This window comes from Rhinolophus sinicus, linkage group LG10 (genome assembly GCF_036562045.2).
Source record: "Rhinolophus sinicus isolate RSC01 linkage group LG10, ASM3656204v1, whole genome shotgun sequence".
Taxonomy (NCBI): Eukaryota; Metazoa; Chordata; class Mammalia; order Chiroptera; family Rhinolophidae; genus Rhinolophus; species Rhinolophus sinicus.
Window position 1 is genome coordinate 6321736 of NC_133759.1, and position 19410 is coordinate 6341145.

General features: G+C 53.7%; 2 protein-coding genes across 4 annotated transcripts in view; both read left to right on the top strand.

Moving 5' to 3' along the window:
• Positions 1 to 5676, top strand: part of TRAIP (TRAF interacting protein) — a 28115-nt gene extending 22439 nt beyond the window's left edge. The window contains exons 11-15 of the mRNA XM_019723823.2: positions 2279 to 2434; positions 4258 to 4306; positions 4559 to 4708; positions 4805 to 4855; positions 5061 to 5676. Coding sequence (XP_019579382.1) covers positions 2279 to 2434; positions 4258 to 4306; positions 4559 to 4708; positions 4805 to 4855; positions 5061 to 5180 — 526 coding nt within the window. The 3' untranslated portion in view covers positions 5181 to 5676. The remainder of the gene's footprint in view (positions 1 to 2278; positions 2435 to 4257; positions 4307 to 4558; positions 4709 to 4804; positions 4856 to 5060) is intronic.
• A 4893-nt stretch (positions 5677 to 10569) lies between these two features.
• Positions 10570 to 19398, top strand: UBA7 (ubiquitin like modifier activating enzyme 7). Of its 3 annotated transcripts, XM_019723824.2 has the most exons (24): positions 10570 to 10803; positions 10887 to 11055; positions 11151 to 11285; positions 11496 to 11602; positions 11921 to 12011; positions 12099 to 12234; positions 12433 to 12530; positions 12622 to 12768; positions 13208 to 13390; positions 13570 to 13677; positions 13835 to 13915; positions 13993 to 14148; positions 14235 to 14400; positions 14480 to 14679; positions 14778 to 14842; positions 14934 to 15117; positions 15191 to 15265; positions 15482 to 15653; positions 16150 to 16223; positions 16493 to 16585; positions 16678 to 16869; positions 18447 to 18539; positions 18614 to 18714; positions 19182 to 19398. In XM_019723824.2, exons 1-24 carry the CDS (start codon positions 10748 to 10750, stop codon positions 19309 to 19311), a joined length of 3012 nt encoding a protein of 1003 aa, XP_019579383.2. In that variant the 5' UTR covers positions 10570 to 10747; the 3' UTR covers positions 19312 to 19398. The 3 variants fall into 3 exon arrangements, 2 of the variants coding, with proteins under 2 accessions (XP_019579383.2, XP_019579387.2); XR_012489561.1 differs by lacking the exons at positions 16678 to 16869; positions 18447 to 18539; positions 18614 to 18714; positions 19182 to 19398 and having other exon boundaries at positions 10599 to 10803; positions 15482 to 15774; positions 16493 to 16510; XM_019723828.2 differs by lacking the exons at positions 16493 to 16585; positions 16678 to 16869; positions 18447 to 18539; positions 18614 to 18714; positions 19182 to 19398 and adding an exon at positions 16327 to 16486 and having other exon boundaries at positions 10599 to 10803.
• The last annotated feature ends 12 nt before the right edge of the window (positions 19399 to 19410 follow it).

Below are 19410 nucleotides of genomic sequence, written 5' to 3' on the forward strand. Positions count from 1 at the left end.
TGCCTCTTAAGGGCACCTCTTCTAACCTGGAGCTGGACTTGCTGGGGTTGGAAATAGTGGCAAAATAAAAGACACTACAAAAAAATTAGCATGAGTGGTCCTGGCTGCTGCTGTATGCGGTGGTTCCTGGAGAGGGAAGCAAAGTAAAACAACTGACATGGAGTTAGTTTGAAGTGGGTTTATGTAGCCTTTGTTTCCACTTGCATGCAAGGAACGGGGAGAGCTTCCAGGGGCCTGGCCAGGGAAGGGAAGAGATAGTCCAAGCTTCCCACATCGCTTACCCCCCATATCACTGCAGGGAGTTTTCTTGCCTCTGATCCGCACACCCCAATGGGCTCCTGGCCAGCATCTTATACCTCCATGGTGTATCCCTCTGTCCCTGAGCAATGGGCGTAGGACTTTGGGCAGCTCTGGAAGGTCCCTAAGGGAAGGAAAGGAGAAGGGGTGTTTGGGGAGTGCCCCTGCTGCTCTCCAGAGTTCTCTAACCCCGGGAGCTGGGGAGCACCACCAGGTCTGAATGGATTAGAAAAATCCTATCAGCTGCAATATTCTAATAGAATACCTGTCATCACAAAAGTAAAAACATTTTGTTGAGAATTTGGAAAATACGGACTTACTGCCGAGGTAGTCACTGTTGACATGCAGTATATTTCCTTGCAGTCCTTTTTCTGTACGTGGAGGGTGACAGATGTATATGTACCATATTATGTGTATACAGTATTCATATAGTTGTTTTTCAACATTATTGTGGTAAAACATAGATAAAATGTATCAACATTTCAGTATACAGTTCAGTGGGATTAAATACATTCATAATGTTGTGCTACCATCTCCACTATCCATCTCCAGAACTCTTCATCTTGAAATACTGAAACTACCTGTTAAACATGAACTCTCCAATTTCCCTCTTCCCCCCAGCCCCTGGCAACCAGCATTCTACTTTCTTTCTCTATGATTTTGACTACTCTGAATACCTCATGTAAGTGGAATCATACAGTATTTGTCTTTTTGTGACTGGCTTAAATCACTCAGTATAATGACCTCAGGGTCCATCCATGTTGTAGCATGTTACAGAATTTCCTTTTTTAAAAATATGAGTAATCCACTGTATGTATATGTTGCATTTTGCTTATCCATTCCTCTGTGAATGGACACGTGGGTTGCTTCCGTCTTGGCTGTTGTGAATAATGCTGCTGTGAAGGTGGGGGTACAAGTATTTCTTTGAGATCCTGCTGCCAATTCTTTTAGCTCTATACCTGAACGTGGAATGGCTGGGTCATGTGGTAATTCTACCTTTAATTTTTTGAGGCACTGCCTGTTTTGCACAGTGGGTGTACTTTTTTACATTCCCACTAACTGCTCATGTGTTCCAGTTTGTCCACATCCTCGCCGACACTTGTTATTTTCTGCTTTTTGACAGTAGCCGTCCTACTGGGCATGCGGTGGTGTTCGTGGTCGTTGGATTTGCGTTGCCCTGACGATTGGTGGTACTGAGCATCTATCTTCACGTGCTCACCGGCCATTTGTAAAGCTTCTTGGGAGAAATGTCTTTCAAGACCTTTGCCCAGTTTTGAATCGGGTTGCTTGTTTTCTCATTGTTGAGTTTTAGTTCTCTGTAGATTTTAATCCCTTATCCGAGGTATGATTTGCAAATATTTTCTCCTGTTCTGTGGATTGCCTTTTTACTCTGTCGGTAGTATCTTTGGATGCACAAAATTTTAAATTTTTGTGAAGTCTAATTTGTCTTTTTGTTGTTGTTGCCTATTACACATAGTTTCATATTGTTTTTTAAATTTAACGTGAGCATTTTCTCATATTATTAAGTTTACTCTCTGGAAACACTAGTGTCTATCACATTCAGGCCGTGAAAGTGCCAGCCCCCTCGGGGAGTCATTTGGACAATTTCTAACATTGTGCCATTTGCTGTGATGAGTAGCCCTGGAGGGGACGTCCCTGTTTACATCAATCTGTGGTCACATTTATGGCTCCTTGTTCTGCATTCTGAGAAATGAGTCTACTTGCTCAAAAGGCAACAGCCTTTGTATGTTTGGGTTTTGTGTGGGTTCTGCTTGCTTCCTTTCATGTCTTCCAGACTTTCACTGGTCCCATGCCTGAGTGAGGGACTAAGCCAAGGGTTTGTTTTCTGTAGAGAATCAGGACTTCCTTACAGGGTGGCCCTGAGCCAGGAGTGGCCTCCAAACCTGTGCAACCGAGCCATCTCTGCCGCTCGAGGGGCTGCCACTGTGGTCCTGAATGACGAGTCTGTCTCTGCCCCTAGTCCGGCCCCTGTGGAGATGCTGAACGTGAAGCTTCGCCGGCCAGCCTTCAGTGATGACATTGACCTCAATGCCACCTTTGATGTGGATACCCCCCCAGCCCAGCCTGCCAGCATCCAGCATGGCCGTGCCAAGAAGCTCTGCCTAGAGAAGGCACAGTAAGTGGTAGCCCCTGGTCCTGTCTACAGCCTGGAGGAAGGGTGGCTAAGAGATCTCTGCAGGCCCTGCCCTAATAGCTCTGAGTTGCTAACAGGGCAGTGAGGGTCACCTGGGCTAGGCCATGGCTTTGGTTCTAGCCACCTCTTCTTTTCTCTCCTTAATACTCACTCTGTGCAAAGCCCTTCTCTTGTTTGTCGTTACTCTTCACCATCACCCTTTAAGCAAAGATGTCGGGATGTGAGTTGGAGAGAACAGAGTTCCCAGTGGGGGCAAGTCTGGGCTGATGGTGTTGGGGTCAGGGGGTGCTCCCAATATCATGAATGCCGGCTCACCAGTCCTAAGCCCGGACCCTGAACTTCCTCTTCCACTGGGAGCCTCTCAGGTTCGTACATGACGCAGGACCATCTCAAACCACGGAGCACGGAGCCCCACCCCCTACCTAAGGAGTAGCTCATGGGGCAGGCGTGAGAAACTCTGTGCAGCTGCAGTGGGGTGTGTGGGACCTGCACTAGCGCTGCAGTGGGCCTGGGAGTGGGGAGCCTGTCTCCTTGGCCAAGCAGCCTGGTGTGATTCGTTATGCAGACAGGAAATGCTCCCATACGTGCATGTTGGTATGTGCTGCTCAGGTAAGGAAGGTCAAGGGCTGCGCAGGTTTCCTCTAATTAAAGCCTTTGGACACGGAGAAAGAAATTGAGATGTTGAACAGTAGAGGGGGAGGAGGCAGAAAGGAAAGCCAGCTGGGCTCTCTACCTTTTCCCAACCTCAGGGGCACCAGGTACCTGCGCTGTACGGGGCCAGGCCTGGCAGCAGTGAGAAACAAACCTAGGGCGTGTGGGCTGCAGTGTGGGGCCTTCCCAGTACCTCTCCACACTCTGGCTTTCTCAGGTTTCCTTTTCTTGAGCTATAAAGGTTGAAAGTGGGTATCGGGAACCTGCAGGTTACCTGCTTTTTAGGGACATTTCTACCATCTTTGGGGCCTGTGAGGGGTGTGAGGGAGCCCAGGACGCCTCCAACTTCAGTTAGCCTCCCCATACCCAGACTCTCAGCAACTGGAGAGTCCCATGCTCTTCATGTGGCCTCACCACAGGCTACGGCGCAGGAGCCGAGGGGTTCAGAGTCTGCAGGCCCTGAGCCTGCCTCTGTTCTCAGGGCTTTGAGAAGCCACAGGGTCAGCCTTAGGTCACCATCCTCCCACCCACCTGGGAAAATACCAGGAGAGGGTATCCAGCTGCTGGAGTCCCTAGGCACTGGATGGAAACACGGTGTCATGGGAGGCCAGGGCCTGGGCCCACAATCTATTAGGCTCCAGAACGTCTGCACAGATTATCTAGATGATGGAGGAAGATGGCTGAGCCCGGGTTCTGAGAGTACTTTATGGGCTACTTAACTTACTGAGACTCTCGTGGAGGTGGCGGCCCCTCTCTGGACAGACGGGGCAAGGCCTGAGCTCACTAAATGCCCCTGCCTGTGTCGGGGCTTTCCTCCAGTGGGTGGCGAATCAGTTGGGCTCTCCTGCTCCACATGGAGCCTGGGACATGGTGAGGTGCTGGAGGGTTTGGGGAGCATTGGGATTAGCTTAGCCCTGAATGGAAGCGACAAGACTGAGACATGGTCCAACCTTCCCAACCTCTGCCACTCTGGCAGCTGTGGCTGTGCACAGACCTGCACTTGGGGTGGGGAACTCTGAAGTGCCTTGCTTAGCAACAGCCATGCCAGCAGCCATGCCATTCAGTGTCTCTGCAAGGGGCATGTACTGAGCCTGACCACCCTGTCTCTTGTGTCTTGCTCACCGGCCTCTTCCCTTCCTGTCTCACCCCTGTAGCTCTCCGGTTCAGGATGTTCCCAAGAAGATACCCAAAGGCCTCAAGAAGGTAAGACTTTGGAGAAAAAGCTCAGGCAGGACTGAGTGTGAAGCTGGACTTCGGAAAGGGCAGGGTCTTGTCAGAGCCCTTTCACTCCTGGCCCAGGACCGCGGCACCTTGGGGCCACCCTGTACCCCTACTCATTGTCCTTCCTGCCTCCTGGTGGCACCTGAGGTCCTGATCCTGTCCCACCACCACTGTGCGCCCCCTCCACTGCAGCCATCCAGGTTATCAAGTATGGTTCTGGGGTCTCCCCTGTAGGAGTCCCAGCTCTTGCTGGGCGGCCAGCACTGTGTGGGAGAACCAGATGAGGAGGTGGCTGGCGCCTTCCCTGTCTTCATCCGGAACGCTATCCTGGGCCAGAAACAGCCCAAGAGGACCAGGCCAGAGCCCTGTCGCAGCACAGATGCAGTGAGTATGGCTTCCCACAAGTGGCAAGTGCCAACTCTCTTGGCGGGGCCTGCTAGCCTATTAGACTGGCCCACTTACCTCTTCCTTCTACTCTAGGTAAGGACAGGCTTCGATGGTCTTGGAGGCCGGACAAAATTCATCCAGCCTGTATCCTTGTTCTGTGGCACTGGGCTAAGCTGAGCTGTGGAGCCCTCCATCCCTTCCCTGCATCCCAGACCTCAGTCTGCCAGGGGCTGCAGCCTCAGGTGTGCAGATCTTGCTCAGTATAGCAGGGCGGCCCATCCCCAGGTCTCAATCTGTCCTGCCCTGCATTCCAATCCCCTCTTGGCTTTTTCCTTGACATCTCCTTCAGACTGACACAACTATGATCCGCCCACTGCCTGTTAAGCCCAAGGCCAAGGCTAAGCAGAGAGTGGGGGCCAGGAAAATGCTCTCTCCCTCCCAGGCCAAGCTGGACACTTTCCTGTGGTAGTGAGAACAGTGAGTCTGATCCATGTCCAGATACGTGCCTCCGACTTGTAGACCAAGGATCGGCTCAGCAGGGAGCTTGGGGGTGTGGCTCCTCTTCTAGCACCAACCTTGAGGGCAAGGGTAGACAAGAAGATGGGGCTGAGGGTGAAACCTGGAGACTGAGCTTTGCCTGCACTCACCCTGCCCCACCTCCACCATACTGGGCCCACCTGTGGGAGCTGTGACCAGCTCCTTGTTCCTGCCTGCAAGGCTTGCTCCTTGTTGCAAGCACCTATTTATAGCCGTTTACTAGATGTGATTCCTGTCCTCCAGACCAGGGTCTTTTGTTGACTGTATGGACCAAAGTGCTTGAGGCTTCTCAGGCAGCTTCAGCCTGCCCAAGCTTCTGCCTGCCTCTGCATGGCCTGGGCCAAGCGGGGTGGGCGGTGGGGGATACCTGTGGGGAGAGGATCGGGGCAGGATTTCTATGTTAAAAATAAAAAAGATAGAATCTCTTCCTCCTGGCTCTGGGAGTGTAAATTTGCACTTTGGAAAACTATTTGGCATGACTTTCTAAAGCAGGACCTTCACCTAGACTCAGATGCAGCACTTCTACCCCTAGGCACCTCTCATAGGGCACAGGGAAACTCTAGCAAGAGTGAAATCACTGTATCTTTGTCCACAGACTCTAACCTAGGCACAGCCTAAAGGCTATAAGCAGGAAAGCAAATGGGTAAACTGAGGTCTAGTCACATAGGGAACTCACAGCAAGCTCAGCAAATAACCAGTGACACCCCCCCTTCCGTACCTCTCAACTCTGTCAGCCAAATTGCTAGCCTTTGGGTCTTAGCTTCAACAGTACTTAGAAGACTTCTCTTCTTGACCCCTAGCTTGGGTGAGGCCCCCTAAACTTCCCCCTCTCACAACTGAATGGGAGTTCACGTGTTTCTGCAGGGCTGAGCAATGGCAAGGAATGAGAAGGTAAGTGAATGCTTCAGGCTGAGAGCGGCCAGCTGCTCTCCAGCAGGTCTGGAGGAGTGTGGGGCTTCACAGGGATGGTGTGATGCTCTTGGTTATGAGAGGTGGACCCCTCTGGTGCTGCCTGGAGCCAAGCAAGTGTAGTGAGGGGAGATGCAGTATCAAGTTAGGGGTGCAGTGACCGGCTAATAGCTCCCTCCTTACTAGCTGAGTGATCTTAGGCAAATTACCTAACCTCTCTGTGCCTCATCTTCTTTAAAATGGGGCAACAGCACCAACTTCCCAGTTGTGGGGACCTAACGAGTCAGCATTATAGGCTAAGGACTTAGGACAGCTAAGTGAAATAAGTCAGACAAACAACTCAATTTAAAAAATGGGCAAAAGTCTGAACACACACCTCACCAAAGGAGATATACAGATGTCAAAGAAGCATATGAAAAAACGTTCAAAATAATGTAATCAGGGAAGTCTAAATGAAAACAATGAGATACCACTACACACCTATTAAAATGGCTAAAATCCAGAGCACTGACAACACTGAATGCTGGCAAGGATATGGAGCGACAGGAATTCTCATTCATTGCTGGTGGGAATGCAAAATAGTACATTTTGGCAGTTGCTTACAAAACTAAACAGTTTTATCATAACCCAGCAATTGTGCTCCTGGGTATTTACTCAAATGAGTTAAAAATGTGTGTCCACACAAAACTCTGCACATGAATGTTTATAATAGTTTTGTTTATAATTGCCAAAAAATTGGGAGTAACTAAGATGTCCTTTAATAGGGGAAACTATATGTGAGGTGTGAGGGGGTCTATGGAAACTTTCCATCTTCTTGGCTCCCTGACATGGGACTATGGAAAGTAGCAGTTATGAGAAAAGTAGAAATTCACTGAAGTTTACTGAAATGTACCAGCCTCTTCATCAGTCTCTCCAAATTTCCACAGACTCCAAATTTCCAAAATAGTTTCTTCAGACAGTTTCAGCTAGCTCAGTTGTTTCAGTGGAGGGGCGGATTTCTGGAGTTTTCTATTCTGCCGTCTTCCCTGACATGACTTTCAAACAACACCCTTAATCAATGGGTCAAAGAAGAAAACACAAGGGAAAGTAGGAACTACCTTGAGATGATTGAAAATGAGAACAACATATCAAAATTTACAGGATGCAGCAAAAGTTGTACTGAAGGGGATATTTATAGCTATAAACACCTACATTTAAAAAAATCTAAATAACCCCAATTGTACACCTTAAGGAATTAGAAAAAGCAGAGCAAACTAAACCCAAAGCTAGCAGAAGGAAGGAGATAATAAAGATTAGACTAGATATAAATTAAATAGAAAAATGTGAGCTTGTGATTTATAATAAATGTATTATAGGTCTTTGTCCTGGCACAGAGCTCCTAAAACCCTTGAATTTCCTGTCGTGAGACTGATAAAGGTGTCTTTTGTTGTGTCACTTAGGTGACTTTTGGAAAGCACCTAAGGATAAGGGCTGGTTGCTAGTGGAGCCAACCTTGTTACTAGAGGGCTGAAACTTCAGTCCCACCATCCCTCTCACACCTTCTGGAAGGTGAGAGGCTCTGGAGATTGACTTTAGTCATCAGTGGCCAATGCTTTGATCAATCATGCCTAGTCATGAAGCCTCCTTAACAACCCAAAAGGACACGGTTCAGAGAGTGACTGGGTTGGTGAACACGTGGAGCTGGTGGGAGAGTGGCATGCCCAGAGAGCATGGAAGCTCCATGCCCCTTCCCATCCCGTGCATCTCTTCCATCTGGCTGTTCTGAGTTATATCTTTTTATAATAAACCAGAGATCTAGTAAGCAAGATGTTTTCCTGAGTTCTGTGAGCTGCTCTAGTAAATGAATGGAACCCGAAGAGGGGGTTGTGGGAACCTCTAATCTATAGCCAGTCAGTAAGTAGCACAAGTGACAATCTGGACTTGTGATTGGCATCGGAAGCTGGGGGAGGAGGGCAATCTTGTAGGACTAGCACTTAACCTGTAGCATCTGATGCTAGCTCCAGGTAGATATAGGGGTTGAATCGTAGGACACCCAGCTGGTGTTGGATAATTGCTTGGTGGTCTGGAATAAATACACACATTAGAACTGGTGTCAGAATCCTGAGAAAATCAACAAAACCAAAAGCTGGTTCTTTGAAAAGATCAACAAAATTGACAAACTTTTAGATAAATTGACTAAGAAAAAAGGAAGACTCAAATTATCAAAATCAGAAATGAAAGTGGGGACATTTCTACAAATTTTACAGAAATGAAAAGGATTATAAGGGATTATTATGAATAGTTGTATACCAACACATTGGATAACCTAATTGAAATGGACACATTTCTAGAAACTTTAGAAACTAGCAAAACTGACTCAAGAAGAAATACAGGGCCGGCCCGGTGGCTCAGGTGGTTAGAGCTCCATGCTCCTAACTCTGAAGGCTGCCGGTTCGATTCCCACATGGGCCAGCGGGCTCTCAACCACAAGGTTGCCAGTTCAACTCCACGAGTCCCACAAGGGATGGTGGGCAGCGCCCCCTGCAACTAAGATTGAACACGGCACCTTGAGCTGAGCTGCCTCCCAGATGCTCAGTTGGTTGGAGCGCATTCTCTCAACCACAAGGTTGCTGGTTCGACTCCCCCAAGGGATGGTGGGCTGTGCCCCCTGCAACTAGCAACAGTAACGACCTGGAGCTGAGCTGTGCCCTCCACAACTAAGACTGAAAGAACAACAACTTGAAGCTGAACAGCACCCTCCACAACTGAGATTGAAAGGACAACAACTTGACTTGGAAAAAAGTCCTGGAAGTACACACTGTTCCCCGATAAAGTCCTGTGCCCCTTCCCCAATAAAATCTTAAAAAAAAAAAAAAAGAAAGAAAGAAAGAAATACAAAATCTGAATAGATAACTTGGAATGGAATCACATAAGTATTTAAAAAACTCCCAAAATGGGGCGGCCGATGGCTCAGTTGGTTAGAGTGTGAGCTCTGAACAACAGGGTTGCTGGTTTGATTCCCACATGGGCCAGTGAGCTGCGCCCTCCACAACTAGATGGAAGGACAACGACTTGGAGCTGATGGGCCTGGAGAAACACACTATTCCCCAATATTCCCCAATAAACAAAAAAAAAGTAGATGAGCCTCAAAAACATTATGCTGAGTGAAAAAAAGCAGATACCAAAGGTCACACTTTGTATGATTCCTTTTATATGAAATACCCAGAATAGGTAAATCTCTAGAGGCAGATCATATAAGTGCTTGCCAGGGGGTTGGGGTGGGGGTGGAATGATGATTTAATGTGGTAAGGATGTTCTTCAGTGGGTTAAAAAACGTTTTGAAACTAGGGAGAGATGGTGCTTGCACAACGTTGTGAATACACTAAATGCCACACTTTGGGTATTTTAATGTTCTATGAATTTTATCTCAATTTTTAAAAAGAACTTACGACTGTACCTGGTTTAGCTATTGTGAAGTTTTGTGGGGGAGCTGTGGTCCATCCTCCAAAGAACTGGTCCCAAGTTCTTAAGAAGGCAAAATGACACATCTGTGGGTGAAGGTTACACAAGACCTTTCTATACTTACTTCTTTTTTTTTTTTTTTTTGGACAATACGAGCGGCCTTTATTGGTTACAATGGGAAGTAGAACAGGGGGGAATACAACAGCTCCGGCTGCTGGGGCAGCTTTACAGACTCCACCGCCACCCTCCAATAGCTCTCTGCACTATTTTTGCAACTTCCTGAGTCTATAATTATTTTTAAATAAAGTGTAAAGGAAAAATAAGGACACAAGCGATCCTGGCTGCCCCATGCCTCCACACTCAGGTGGGACCTCAGAGACGGACCTCCCTCTTTGAATCCTGGGCCTCATCCCTGACTGGCCTCCTAGGACTGCCCTCCTGCTATCTGTCCTGGTCTGGCAGCTGTGGGCAGGGAGATATCCTCTGAGGAGATAGCTCCGGGCCCAGCAGGTACTCCAAGATGCCAGGCTCCACCCAGGTGTATGGTTTGGGCCCTGGGGGTGGGACAACATAACCTCATAAGCTCCCACAGCTTTCGGGCTGGGACTGGCTCTGATGTCTCGGGTCTCTAAGCCTCTGTGTGGTGGACAGCAGGCCAGGCAAGTCCTCAGGACAAGGGAATTGCCACCACTACTCTTTGGGCAGGAAGCCCATTCAGGCAGGGCCACCTGAAGGGGACAGGGGCTTGAGGTTTGGGACATCGAGAGAGCCACAGGAGACCATTGCATCCAGCCCACATGGGTCCCTCCCAAGGAGGGGGCAGCCCCCTTCCTGCTCTCCCAGAGGCCAAGTAGAACTCCCACCTTGCCTGTGCCCTAGGCCTGCCAGAATTCATCTTTGCCAGGCTAAGCTGTGCAGACAGTTCAGCTGGAGGCAGCCCGGGGACCAGATCGGAGTCCAGTTTCACTTTCACTTTTGCTTTCCTTGAAATGACAGAGGAGCCAGGAAGAAAGCTGTGACCAGCAGCGTCTTTCACTCCCGTGGCCTCAGTGCCTAGCCACAGCTGGGCACTGGCCTCTGCTGCCACCGCCTCCCACAGAGACCCCATCTATAGGCGCTGCAGCCTATTGTCCAGCCCCACGCCTCAGGATGGATGTCCAAGAGACCTCCAAGTTGCTGGATGAGGAGCTCTACTCACGGCAGCTGTGAGGCCCGAGTGGGGAGGGGCGTGGGGTGGCCTTCTGATCTCTGATCTCCAATTGCCTGTCCCCTTACTTCCCATTCATAGGTATGTGCTGGGTTTGCCGGCCATGCAGAGGCTACAGGAGGCTACAGTCCTGCTGTCAGGCCTTCGGGGTCTGGGGGCCGAGGTGGCCAAAAACCTGGTCCTGATGGGTGTGGGCAGCCTCACTCTGCATGATCCCCACCCCACCTGCTGGTCTGACCTGGCTGCCCAGGTGAGGATCCTGGGGGACTATGGGCTCTCAGACTAGGGTGGGGTTAGGGCCCAAGAGACATCTCCTTGCTCAAACCGAACTGGGTTTCTCTCTAGTTCTTCCTCTCGGAGCAGGACTTGGGAAAGAGCAGGGCCGAGGCATCTCTGGAACATGTGGCCAAGCTCAACGGAGCCGTCCGAGTCTGCGTCCACACAGGCGACATTACCGAGGACCTGCTGCTGGGCTTCCAGGTCCGCTCCCAGCCCGACCCCCCAGGCCTGCTCAGTCTCCTCCTCTAGCCCGTAGCTCCTCCTCTAGCCCGTAGCTCCTCCTCTAGCCCGTAGCTCCTCCTCCAGCCCGTAGCTCTTCCTCTAGCCCGTAGCTCCTCCTCCAGACCGTAGCTCCTCCTCCAGCCCTAGCTGCAGGGTGGGCTGGCCCTGCTGATCATGAGGTCCACGTAGGTGGTGGTGCTGACTGCCTCGGACCTAGAGGAGCAGCTGAAGGTGGGCACCTTATGCCGTAAGCACGGAGTCTGCTTTCTGGTGGCCGACACCCGGGGCCTCGTGGGGTGAGTGAGACTGCCTGCCTAGCCTGCCACATCACAGACAGCAACGGGTCCCAGTGCTTTCCCCAGCTCCAGGCTTGCAAAAGTGCCTCTGCACCTAGCCCTAGGCCTATCTCAGCATCCCTTCCTGATTCTGGCCTCAAGTCCCACCCCTCTGCTTCCTCCGCCCAGCCTCCAGACCTGTTCCTGTAGCAAGCTCAAACTCCAGCTCCCAAGCCTGATTCTGGCCCTCTGGGCTTGCTCTAGTGTCTCCCATCCTTCACCACCATCTCGGTGGTTAACCCTGGAGCCACCCCAGTGAGCCCTACCCCCCCCCCACAGGCAGCTGTTCTGTGACTTTGGGGAAAACTTCACTGTGCAGGACCCCACAGAGGCAGAACCCCTGACAGCTGCCATCCAGCACATCTCCCAGGTGAGCACTAAGGTGTGGGCCAAGGAGGGGCTGCCAGAGCCTGTGGAAGACGTACGGGCACGCTGAGCCAAGCCACTTCTTCTCCAGGGCTCCCCGGGCATTCTCACTCTGAGAAAAGAGGCTAAAAACCACCAATTCCATGATGGGGATTTGGTGACTTTCTCTGGCATTGAGGGCATGGTCGAGCTCAACGGCTGTGCTCCCCGGCCCATCCGCGTGCAGGGTGAGCCAACCTCACTCCAATCCAGGCTCAGCACCCAAGCCCCCACTGGGAGCAGACACAGGCTTCTCCTTGGGGATAGGTTCTCCCTTTGCCTTCCTCAGAGTGGGGCAAGATTGAGGACAAAGATGCAAGACAGGATGGGGTGTGGGGACCTACTCAGGTTCAGGGGTCACGCTAACTAGGCTGGATCTCTCCCAGAGGATGGGACCTTGGAGATTGGGGACACAACAAATTTCTCCTGTTATTGGTGTGGCGGGGTTGTCACTGAGGTCAAGAAACCCAAGACTGTGAGCCATGTGAGTGCAAGTGCATCGGAGGTGGGGGACTTAGGAGCCTTGAGGGGCCCCCTTGTTCTGGACCTGTCCCTGAGCCTGGTGCCCTCTGCAGAAGCCCCTGGATACAGCCCTGCTCCAGCCTCGTGTGGTGGCCCCGAGTTCCCAGGAGGTTCACCGTGCCCACTGCCTGCATCAGGCCTTCCGTGCACTGCACACGTTCCAGCACCTCACTGGCCGCCCACCCAAGCCCTGGGATCCCGTGAGTGGCCCTGTTGCCTTTCCCCCCAGCCTCTGTCTCATTGGAGTCTCAGCTGCCAGGAGGCAACAAGGATTATCTCACGGATCCAACTTTGACTCCCAGAGGCAGTTTCCCACTCATATAAAGGAAACAATAAACACTATCTCCAGACTGGAGACTGGGGCCCTGAAAGTGTCAGGCATAAAGCCTGGGGACCCCTGCTACCTTCTAACCCCAGGTTAGAACCTGCGTCCATGTTGGTGAAGCCTCCAGGGCCATTGTCTGGCTCTGGGAGTCCTCTGCTGGGGCTGCACAGTCTGGTGTCCGGGCCCCTGTCTGCTCCACACTCAGGCTTTTAGCTTCCCTTTCTGTGGAACAGGGTGGGTGGCTGCCTGAAGGATTTGAGTGGGAAGTGGAGTTCAGGCTGGGGCTGCTGTGCCCATGGAGTTCTACCCCACAGGCCGATGCAGATAGGGTGGTGAGCCTGGCCCAGGACCTAGACCCACTGAGGAGGACAGATGGAGAGCCATTGGAAGAGCCACTGGATGAGGCTCTCGTGCGGACATTCGCCCTGAGTAGTGCTGGTAGCTTAAGCCCCATGGCAGCCATGCTGGGCGCAGTGGCCGCCCAGGAAGTGCTAAAGGTGGGCACAGGCACAGACAGGGTGGGGCTGGAAGGGTGTGGAGGTCAGTGTGCATGCCAGAGGGTACCCAACACAAGACAGCGGCCCTGGGGGCTTCACCACTCTAGGTGCAGCCCCCAGCCCAGATCTGAGGGGTTAAGACGTGGCAGGGGTCCCTAGGCTAAAGTGTTGGCCTTTAGGCTGTCTGCAGGAAGTTCATGCCCCTGGACCAGTGGCTGTACTTTGATGCCCTTGAGTGCCTCCCAGAAGATGGGGAGCCCCTTCCCAATCCCGAGGACTGCTCACCGGTGAGAACCTGGGGTAGGGGTATATGCCTTACCCAAATCCAGCACTAGGGGAGAAATAGGAGGACGCGTCCCGAGGTGCTGACCTGGAAAACGCAGTGTAAGAGGGACATGCGGCACAGGCCAGGGCCCAACACTGACCTGCGTCTGTGTCCCCTAGAGAGGCTGCCGCTACGACGGGCAAATCGCGGTATTTGGGGCTGGTTTTCAGGAGAAGCTGAGCTGCCAGCACTACCTCCTGGTGAGCGGTGTGGTGAGGCTGGGAGTGTGTGGTAGGGCCAAGCCAGACGCTCTGGCTAAGGCTGTACCTGCTGACAGGTGGGTGCTGGTGCTATCGGCTGTGAGCTGCTCAAAGGCTTCGCCCTCGTGGGCCTGGGGGCCGGGAGCAGCTGTGGCGTGACGGTAGCTGACATGGACCACGTGGAGCGCTCCAACCTCAGCCGTCAGTTCCTCTTCAGGCTTGATGACGTTGATGTGAGTGCCTGCCCCTCCCACCCCACATCTGGGCTGTGCTCCTCCAATGCCCCCTGCCCCCCAGCATCTTCCTGCTTTCTTCTTAGAGTCCCAAGGCAGAGGTGGCTGCAGAGGCCGCTCACCGCCTCAACTCAGACTTGCAGATAACCCCGCTCACCTGCCCTCTGGATCCCACCACAGAGCACATCTACAGCGACAACTTCTTCTCCCGTGTGGATGGTGTTGTTGCCGCCGTGGACACTTTCGAGGCCCGTGAGTGCTCGACCTTGGAACTCAGGCCCTTGTCCAAGGCCATGGGAGCCCCACTTCTGATTCTCTGCCCCCTTGTCAGGGCACTATGTGGCTACTCGCTGCATCCACTATCTGAAGCCACTGCTGGAGGCGGGCACGCAGGGCACCCAGGGCAGTGCTTCAGTGTTCATACCACACGTGACTGAGGGCTACTCCGCCTTGGCTATAGCTTCTGAGGACATCTCCTACCCTGTTTGCACCGTGCGGCACTTCCCCACCAAAGTTGAGCACACCTTGCAGGTGGGAAGCACCCCAGAGACCCCCTATACCCCCTCCTCAGTTCTCGGCTGCAGACCTGTTCCCCACCTGACACCTTATGGTTTTCCCCTCCCCAACAGTGGGCCCAGGATGAGTTTGAAGGGCTCTTCCATCTGTCTGCTGAGACCATTAACCGCCACCAGCGGTAAGGCCACCAACAGTGGTGGATGGGAGTCCATGGCCTGTAGCACCAGTGTCTTCAGGGCTTAGCCTCAAGCTTCCTATCCTGTCCACAGGACCCCTACTTCTCTGGCAGACACAGAGGGGCCACAGATGCTGACCCTGCTGCAGGTGGTACTGGGTGTCCTGAGAGAGCGTCCACAGACCTGGCAAGACTGTGTGGTGTGGGCGCTTGGCCAGTGGCAGCTGTGCTTCCATTATAGCATCAAGCAGCTGCTCAGGCGTTTCCCACCTGATAAAGTGGGTAGATAAGGGTCAGGAGGCTGAGGGCTCAGGAGGACCAGACTAAGCCCAACAGCCTCCATTTCCCTAGGTGCTTAAGGATGGAAGACTTTTCTGGGCAGATTCCAAACTGTGTCCTCAGCCCTTGGAGTTTGACTCCAGTCAAGTAAGTGCGGTCTCTTGGGAGCTCCGAGATGGGACTGTGGTCCCTGAGAGCAGAAATGGGCACCTCTGCATTCTGCAGAAATGCATAGATGCTGAGAGACAGAGGCGGGCATTCAAACAGATCCACAAATGGGCAGTGCCCCCCCGCCCCATCCCGCACACGCTTGCATGCTCGCTCACACCCATGTATCTGCCCCTGCTTTTGGTCTGGCTACAGGATGTGCACTTCCGCTACGTGCTGGCAGCGGCTAACCTATATGCCCAGATGCATGGGCTGCCTGGCTCACGGGACCAGCCTGCACTTAGGGAAATGCTGAAGTTGCTGCCACTGCCTGACCCCCAGCGCCTGGCTTCCATCTTTCCTAGTGACCTGGTTTCTGCTGAACTTGGTGAGGTCCCTGGCCCTGACCGCCCATGTTGCCACCCAAGCCTGACCCTGCCCTCAGCCTGTGCCATAGAAGGAAGAGGGAGGGGGCCTGAGGGCCCTGCAGCAAACTCATTACCTCTCAGGTCCTCTGCCCATGCTTCTCTCTCATCCTCTGGTCCCTCAGTAGGCCCTCTCCCTGCTGCCTACCCCACTGTTTCCTTGGCAGATTTTCAGCAAAAAAGCACAAACCGTTGGGCCTTAGGGAGCACTTAGCTATGACTCCCAGGTGAGGACAGAGTCACATAGTATGCACAAGTATGTGCAGACACACACACGCACGCACGCACGCACGCACAAGGAGGGGTGGGCTGGGGCTGCTGGGGGAGAGATGATAGCATGAATCAGAGGTCTTCCTGAAAGTGGTAGAAGCCATAGGCTTGCTTGGTAAGAGGCCCTAGGCTCCAGGAGGAGTGCAGAAGAAGGGGCTAAGGACTGCCCCAATCCCCCGCCCCTGACAGGCCCTGAGCAGGTACGGAGACTGTGTGAAGTCTGGAGCGAGGGCCCTCCCCTGCAGCCCCTGAGGTTTGAGAAGGTAGGAGCCCAAGTGGGGGTGCAGGGCTGGGCTGGGGAGGTTGTCAGGGAAGGTCAAGAGCTAAGAGGGGAGCTTTGGAACCCGTTGGCCTGAATTCTCCCAGCAGGACCCCAGAAGCAGTTCACCTTCAGCCTCCTTCCTTATCCAATAAGTGGGGAGATGTGAGTGCCACCGAAGAGAATTATGAGAAGACTGGTGCAGTGGCACACAGTCGGCCGTGGTGAGGGACACGGGGCAGTGTTAACGCTATTGTGACTTGGGCCTCACAGGATGATGACAGCAACTTCCATGTGGACTTTGTGGCAGCAGCGGCCAGCCTGAGAGCTCAGAACTATGGAATCCCACCGGCCAGCCGCGCCCAGGTGACCCTGCCCCTTGGGGCTTCTGCCTAGAGGTGGGTGCCAAACCCTAACCCTACACCCTGGGCTCAGACCAAATCTCCTGTCCTTGGCAGAGCAAGCAAATCGTGGGTCAGATTATCCCAGCCATTGCCACCACTACAGCGGCTGTGGCGGGCCTGGTGGGCCTGGAGCTGTATAAGGTGGTGGGCAAGCCACGGCCCCTCAGGGCCTTTCGTCACAGCCGTCTGCACCTGGCTGAAAACTACGTCAGCCGCTGGATCCCTGGAGCTCCAGCCATCAGGACGGTGAGCCCTTGACATCCACCCTTACCGAGCCTGGGTGTTCCCTGTGCCTACCCAAACAGGCCCTGCTCTGGCTTCTAGCTCGAAGGAACCAAAACACGGACTGGGGGAGTCCTTAAGACTCCCTTCAGCCCCCTTCCTGCTGCTGTGAAGCCAGGCTGGGACCTGTCAGACACAGGAAGCAGCCGTCAGCCACCCCCACCCCCATCCCTCTGCTGCCCTGTCTGGGGGAGCTGCAGCTTTAACTCATTATGGAGCCAGACATCCCCATAGCCCCTCCTTCCCAAGAGTGCCCCTGAGGGGGAGGCAGTGGGGAGGGGGGACTAGGGCCCTAGCCCCAAACAGAGCCTAACTTCCGCCTGCATGGCCTGGGGACCCTGCCCTGCCCCATTAGCTGAGTTAAAGGGCACTGAGCTCCCTGCTGCCACGGGTGTGGGGTCTGCAGCCCTGTGGGGATGTGTGTGTTCGTGTCACAGGTGTGAGTGTGCCAGGGTCTGGCCATCCCTGGCCCTGTGGCATGAGAGCATGGAGGGAACTTCCGTGCTTGTACATCTGGGTACCAGATGGGAGTGCAGGGCTCTCATAGGTGCCCATGTGAGTACACGTGTGGGTGTTCCTGGGCTTGTGTGCGGTGTTCCTTCAAGCACAGGGCTGGGAATGGCCCTGGCTGTGCCCAGGCTCTGAAGTAGTTGGTATTTCCTTGGGGCACAGGAGAGGGGATGGAGAGAATGTTCTCACCAGGGGTGAGGGGAGAAGGGGAGAGGTCATGGGCCAGCACTGGGTTTTTGCTGAGTAGCCCTGGGGTCCCTCAGGGCACAGCACACAGAGCCCCTTTGTGAGGGGCCCTGCCTCTAGTTAACACACAAGCTGCCTTTGTCCATGGTGGAGGGGGAGGGGAGGTCCCCCATCTCACCTCAGGTCTTGCCTCTGTTTGACCCCACTGTATTTTCTGGGGGGTGGGCAGGGTCACCTGTGCTGGTCCCTGGCTACCTGCCACCCTTCTGCCCTCAGTTCCAGGCACCAGAACCCCAAGACTCTTGAAATAGGGAAGGAAAGAGGGGATAGGAAGAGGAGGCCTTTGTGGGCTGTGTCCCTGCTGGGGTCTCTGGGCCAGTGGGGCCTCAGTGGTCACTGTCTTCCTTGCCCCTGTGCGCCCATGAGTAGTGCAAAGCCTGGCAGTTCGGGACAAGGGGACAGGATGCCCCCCCATTCCCCAGCGCCCAGCCTTGCATTTGAGGAATAAGCTGCTTTATCAGAGACTTCAGCAGCCCTGCTCCTGCTTCCTCAGGAAGCACCACCCCCCCACCCCCCACACACAACCAGCTAGTGTGATGGATTGCTTGTTTCCCTGTGTGGGGGCCCCACAGCCCCATTTCCTGTGCTGGCCCCAGGATGGGGCGGGGAGGGTGCTGAGACTCTGGGCTCAGATCCCACCTTCCACCCCCACCCCTTGGCTTCTGCTTCCTGCCTCTAGTCCAGCTCCTTCTCTAGGAAAGTGGCCGTCAGCTCTGGTAACTGGGATAGGGGTACGGAGTGTATGTGGGAAGCTTCTCACTCCTCTCCCCCTCCCCCCACCACAGTTCCAGGACCTGAAGTGGACCTGTTGGGACCGCCTGAAGGTGCCTGCTGAGCAGCCAGAGAGGACCCTGAAGTCACTCCTGGCCTATCTCCAGGTTTGCCCTGTTCCTCCCTATCCCCAGGCCTGGCCCAACCTGGCCCAGCTGTCCCCTGACCTCTCTCTCTCTAGGAACAATATGGGTTGAAGGTGAAGATGCTGCTGCAAGGTACTGCCCTGCTCTACTCGGTAGGATGGTCGTCTGAAAAGCAGGCCCAGCGCCTGCCCCTCAGGTGAGCTCACACCTGGCTTTAGCCAGGCCTTGTTCTGTCCCTGGACTTCGAAGTGGGGAACACAAAGCCTTTCCTCTTTCCAACCCCATTTGGGCCCCTCACACCTCCCTGAAGCTTTCTTTTGCCAAATGGAGCCAGCAAATGGGCTGGGGGTGGGGTAAGGGCCCAGAGCCTGAGGAGGGGCCTCTAGGAGCTGCCTGCTTGGCCAGCCCCAGCAGCTCCTCCACACCCAGCTCAGCCCCCTTTCATAGCCCACTCCCAGGGGACTCACAGCTTCCTGCCTCCTGCCTGCTCTGCCAGCCGCTCCGAAAATAGTTTCAGATGTTTCCTGTCTTGAGCTGCTCCTGCTCCTGACTCAGGCTCCTTATGGCGTATCAGCACCTTCTAGCCGATGCCAGGGCACTCTCTGACTGGCACTGCTCACCTACCCAGACTCCCCCAACCCCTTCCCCTCCTCTCCCCTCCAGGGTGACGGAACTGGTGTCACAGGTGGCAGGCTGGGAGCCTGAGCCTGGGCAGCGGGTGCTGGTACTGGAGCTCAGCTGTGAAGGTGAGGACGACGACACTGCCTTCCCACCCGTGCACTATGAGCTGTGACAAGGCAGCAACCCTACCACAGCACTGTCAAGCCCTGCATCCTGAGCCCACAGTAGGCGCCCAATAAATGCTTATTGAAGAAAGGCATTAAGTGGAGAG

Bases quoted from the DNA above. Each gene is read 5' to 3' on its own strand.
- UBA7 (XM_019723824.2), top strand. From the start codon at position 10,748: ATGGATGTCCAAGAGACCTCCAAGTTGCTGGATGAGGAGCTCTACTCA. The intron at 12,235-12,432 runs GTGAGCCAACCT...GATCTCTCCCAG, and splicing joins CCGGCCCATCCGCGTGCAGG to AGGATGGGACCTTGGAGATT. The intron at 14,680-14,777 runs GTGGGAAGCACC...CCTCCCCAACAG, and splicing joins AAGTTGAGCACACCTTGCAG to TGGGCCCAGGATGAGTTTGA.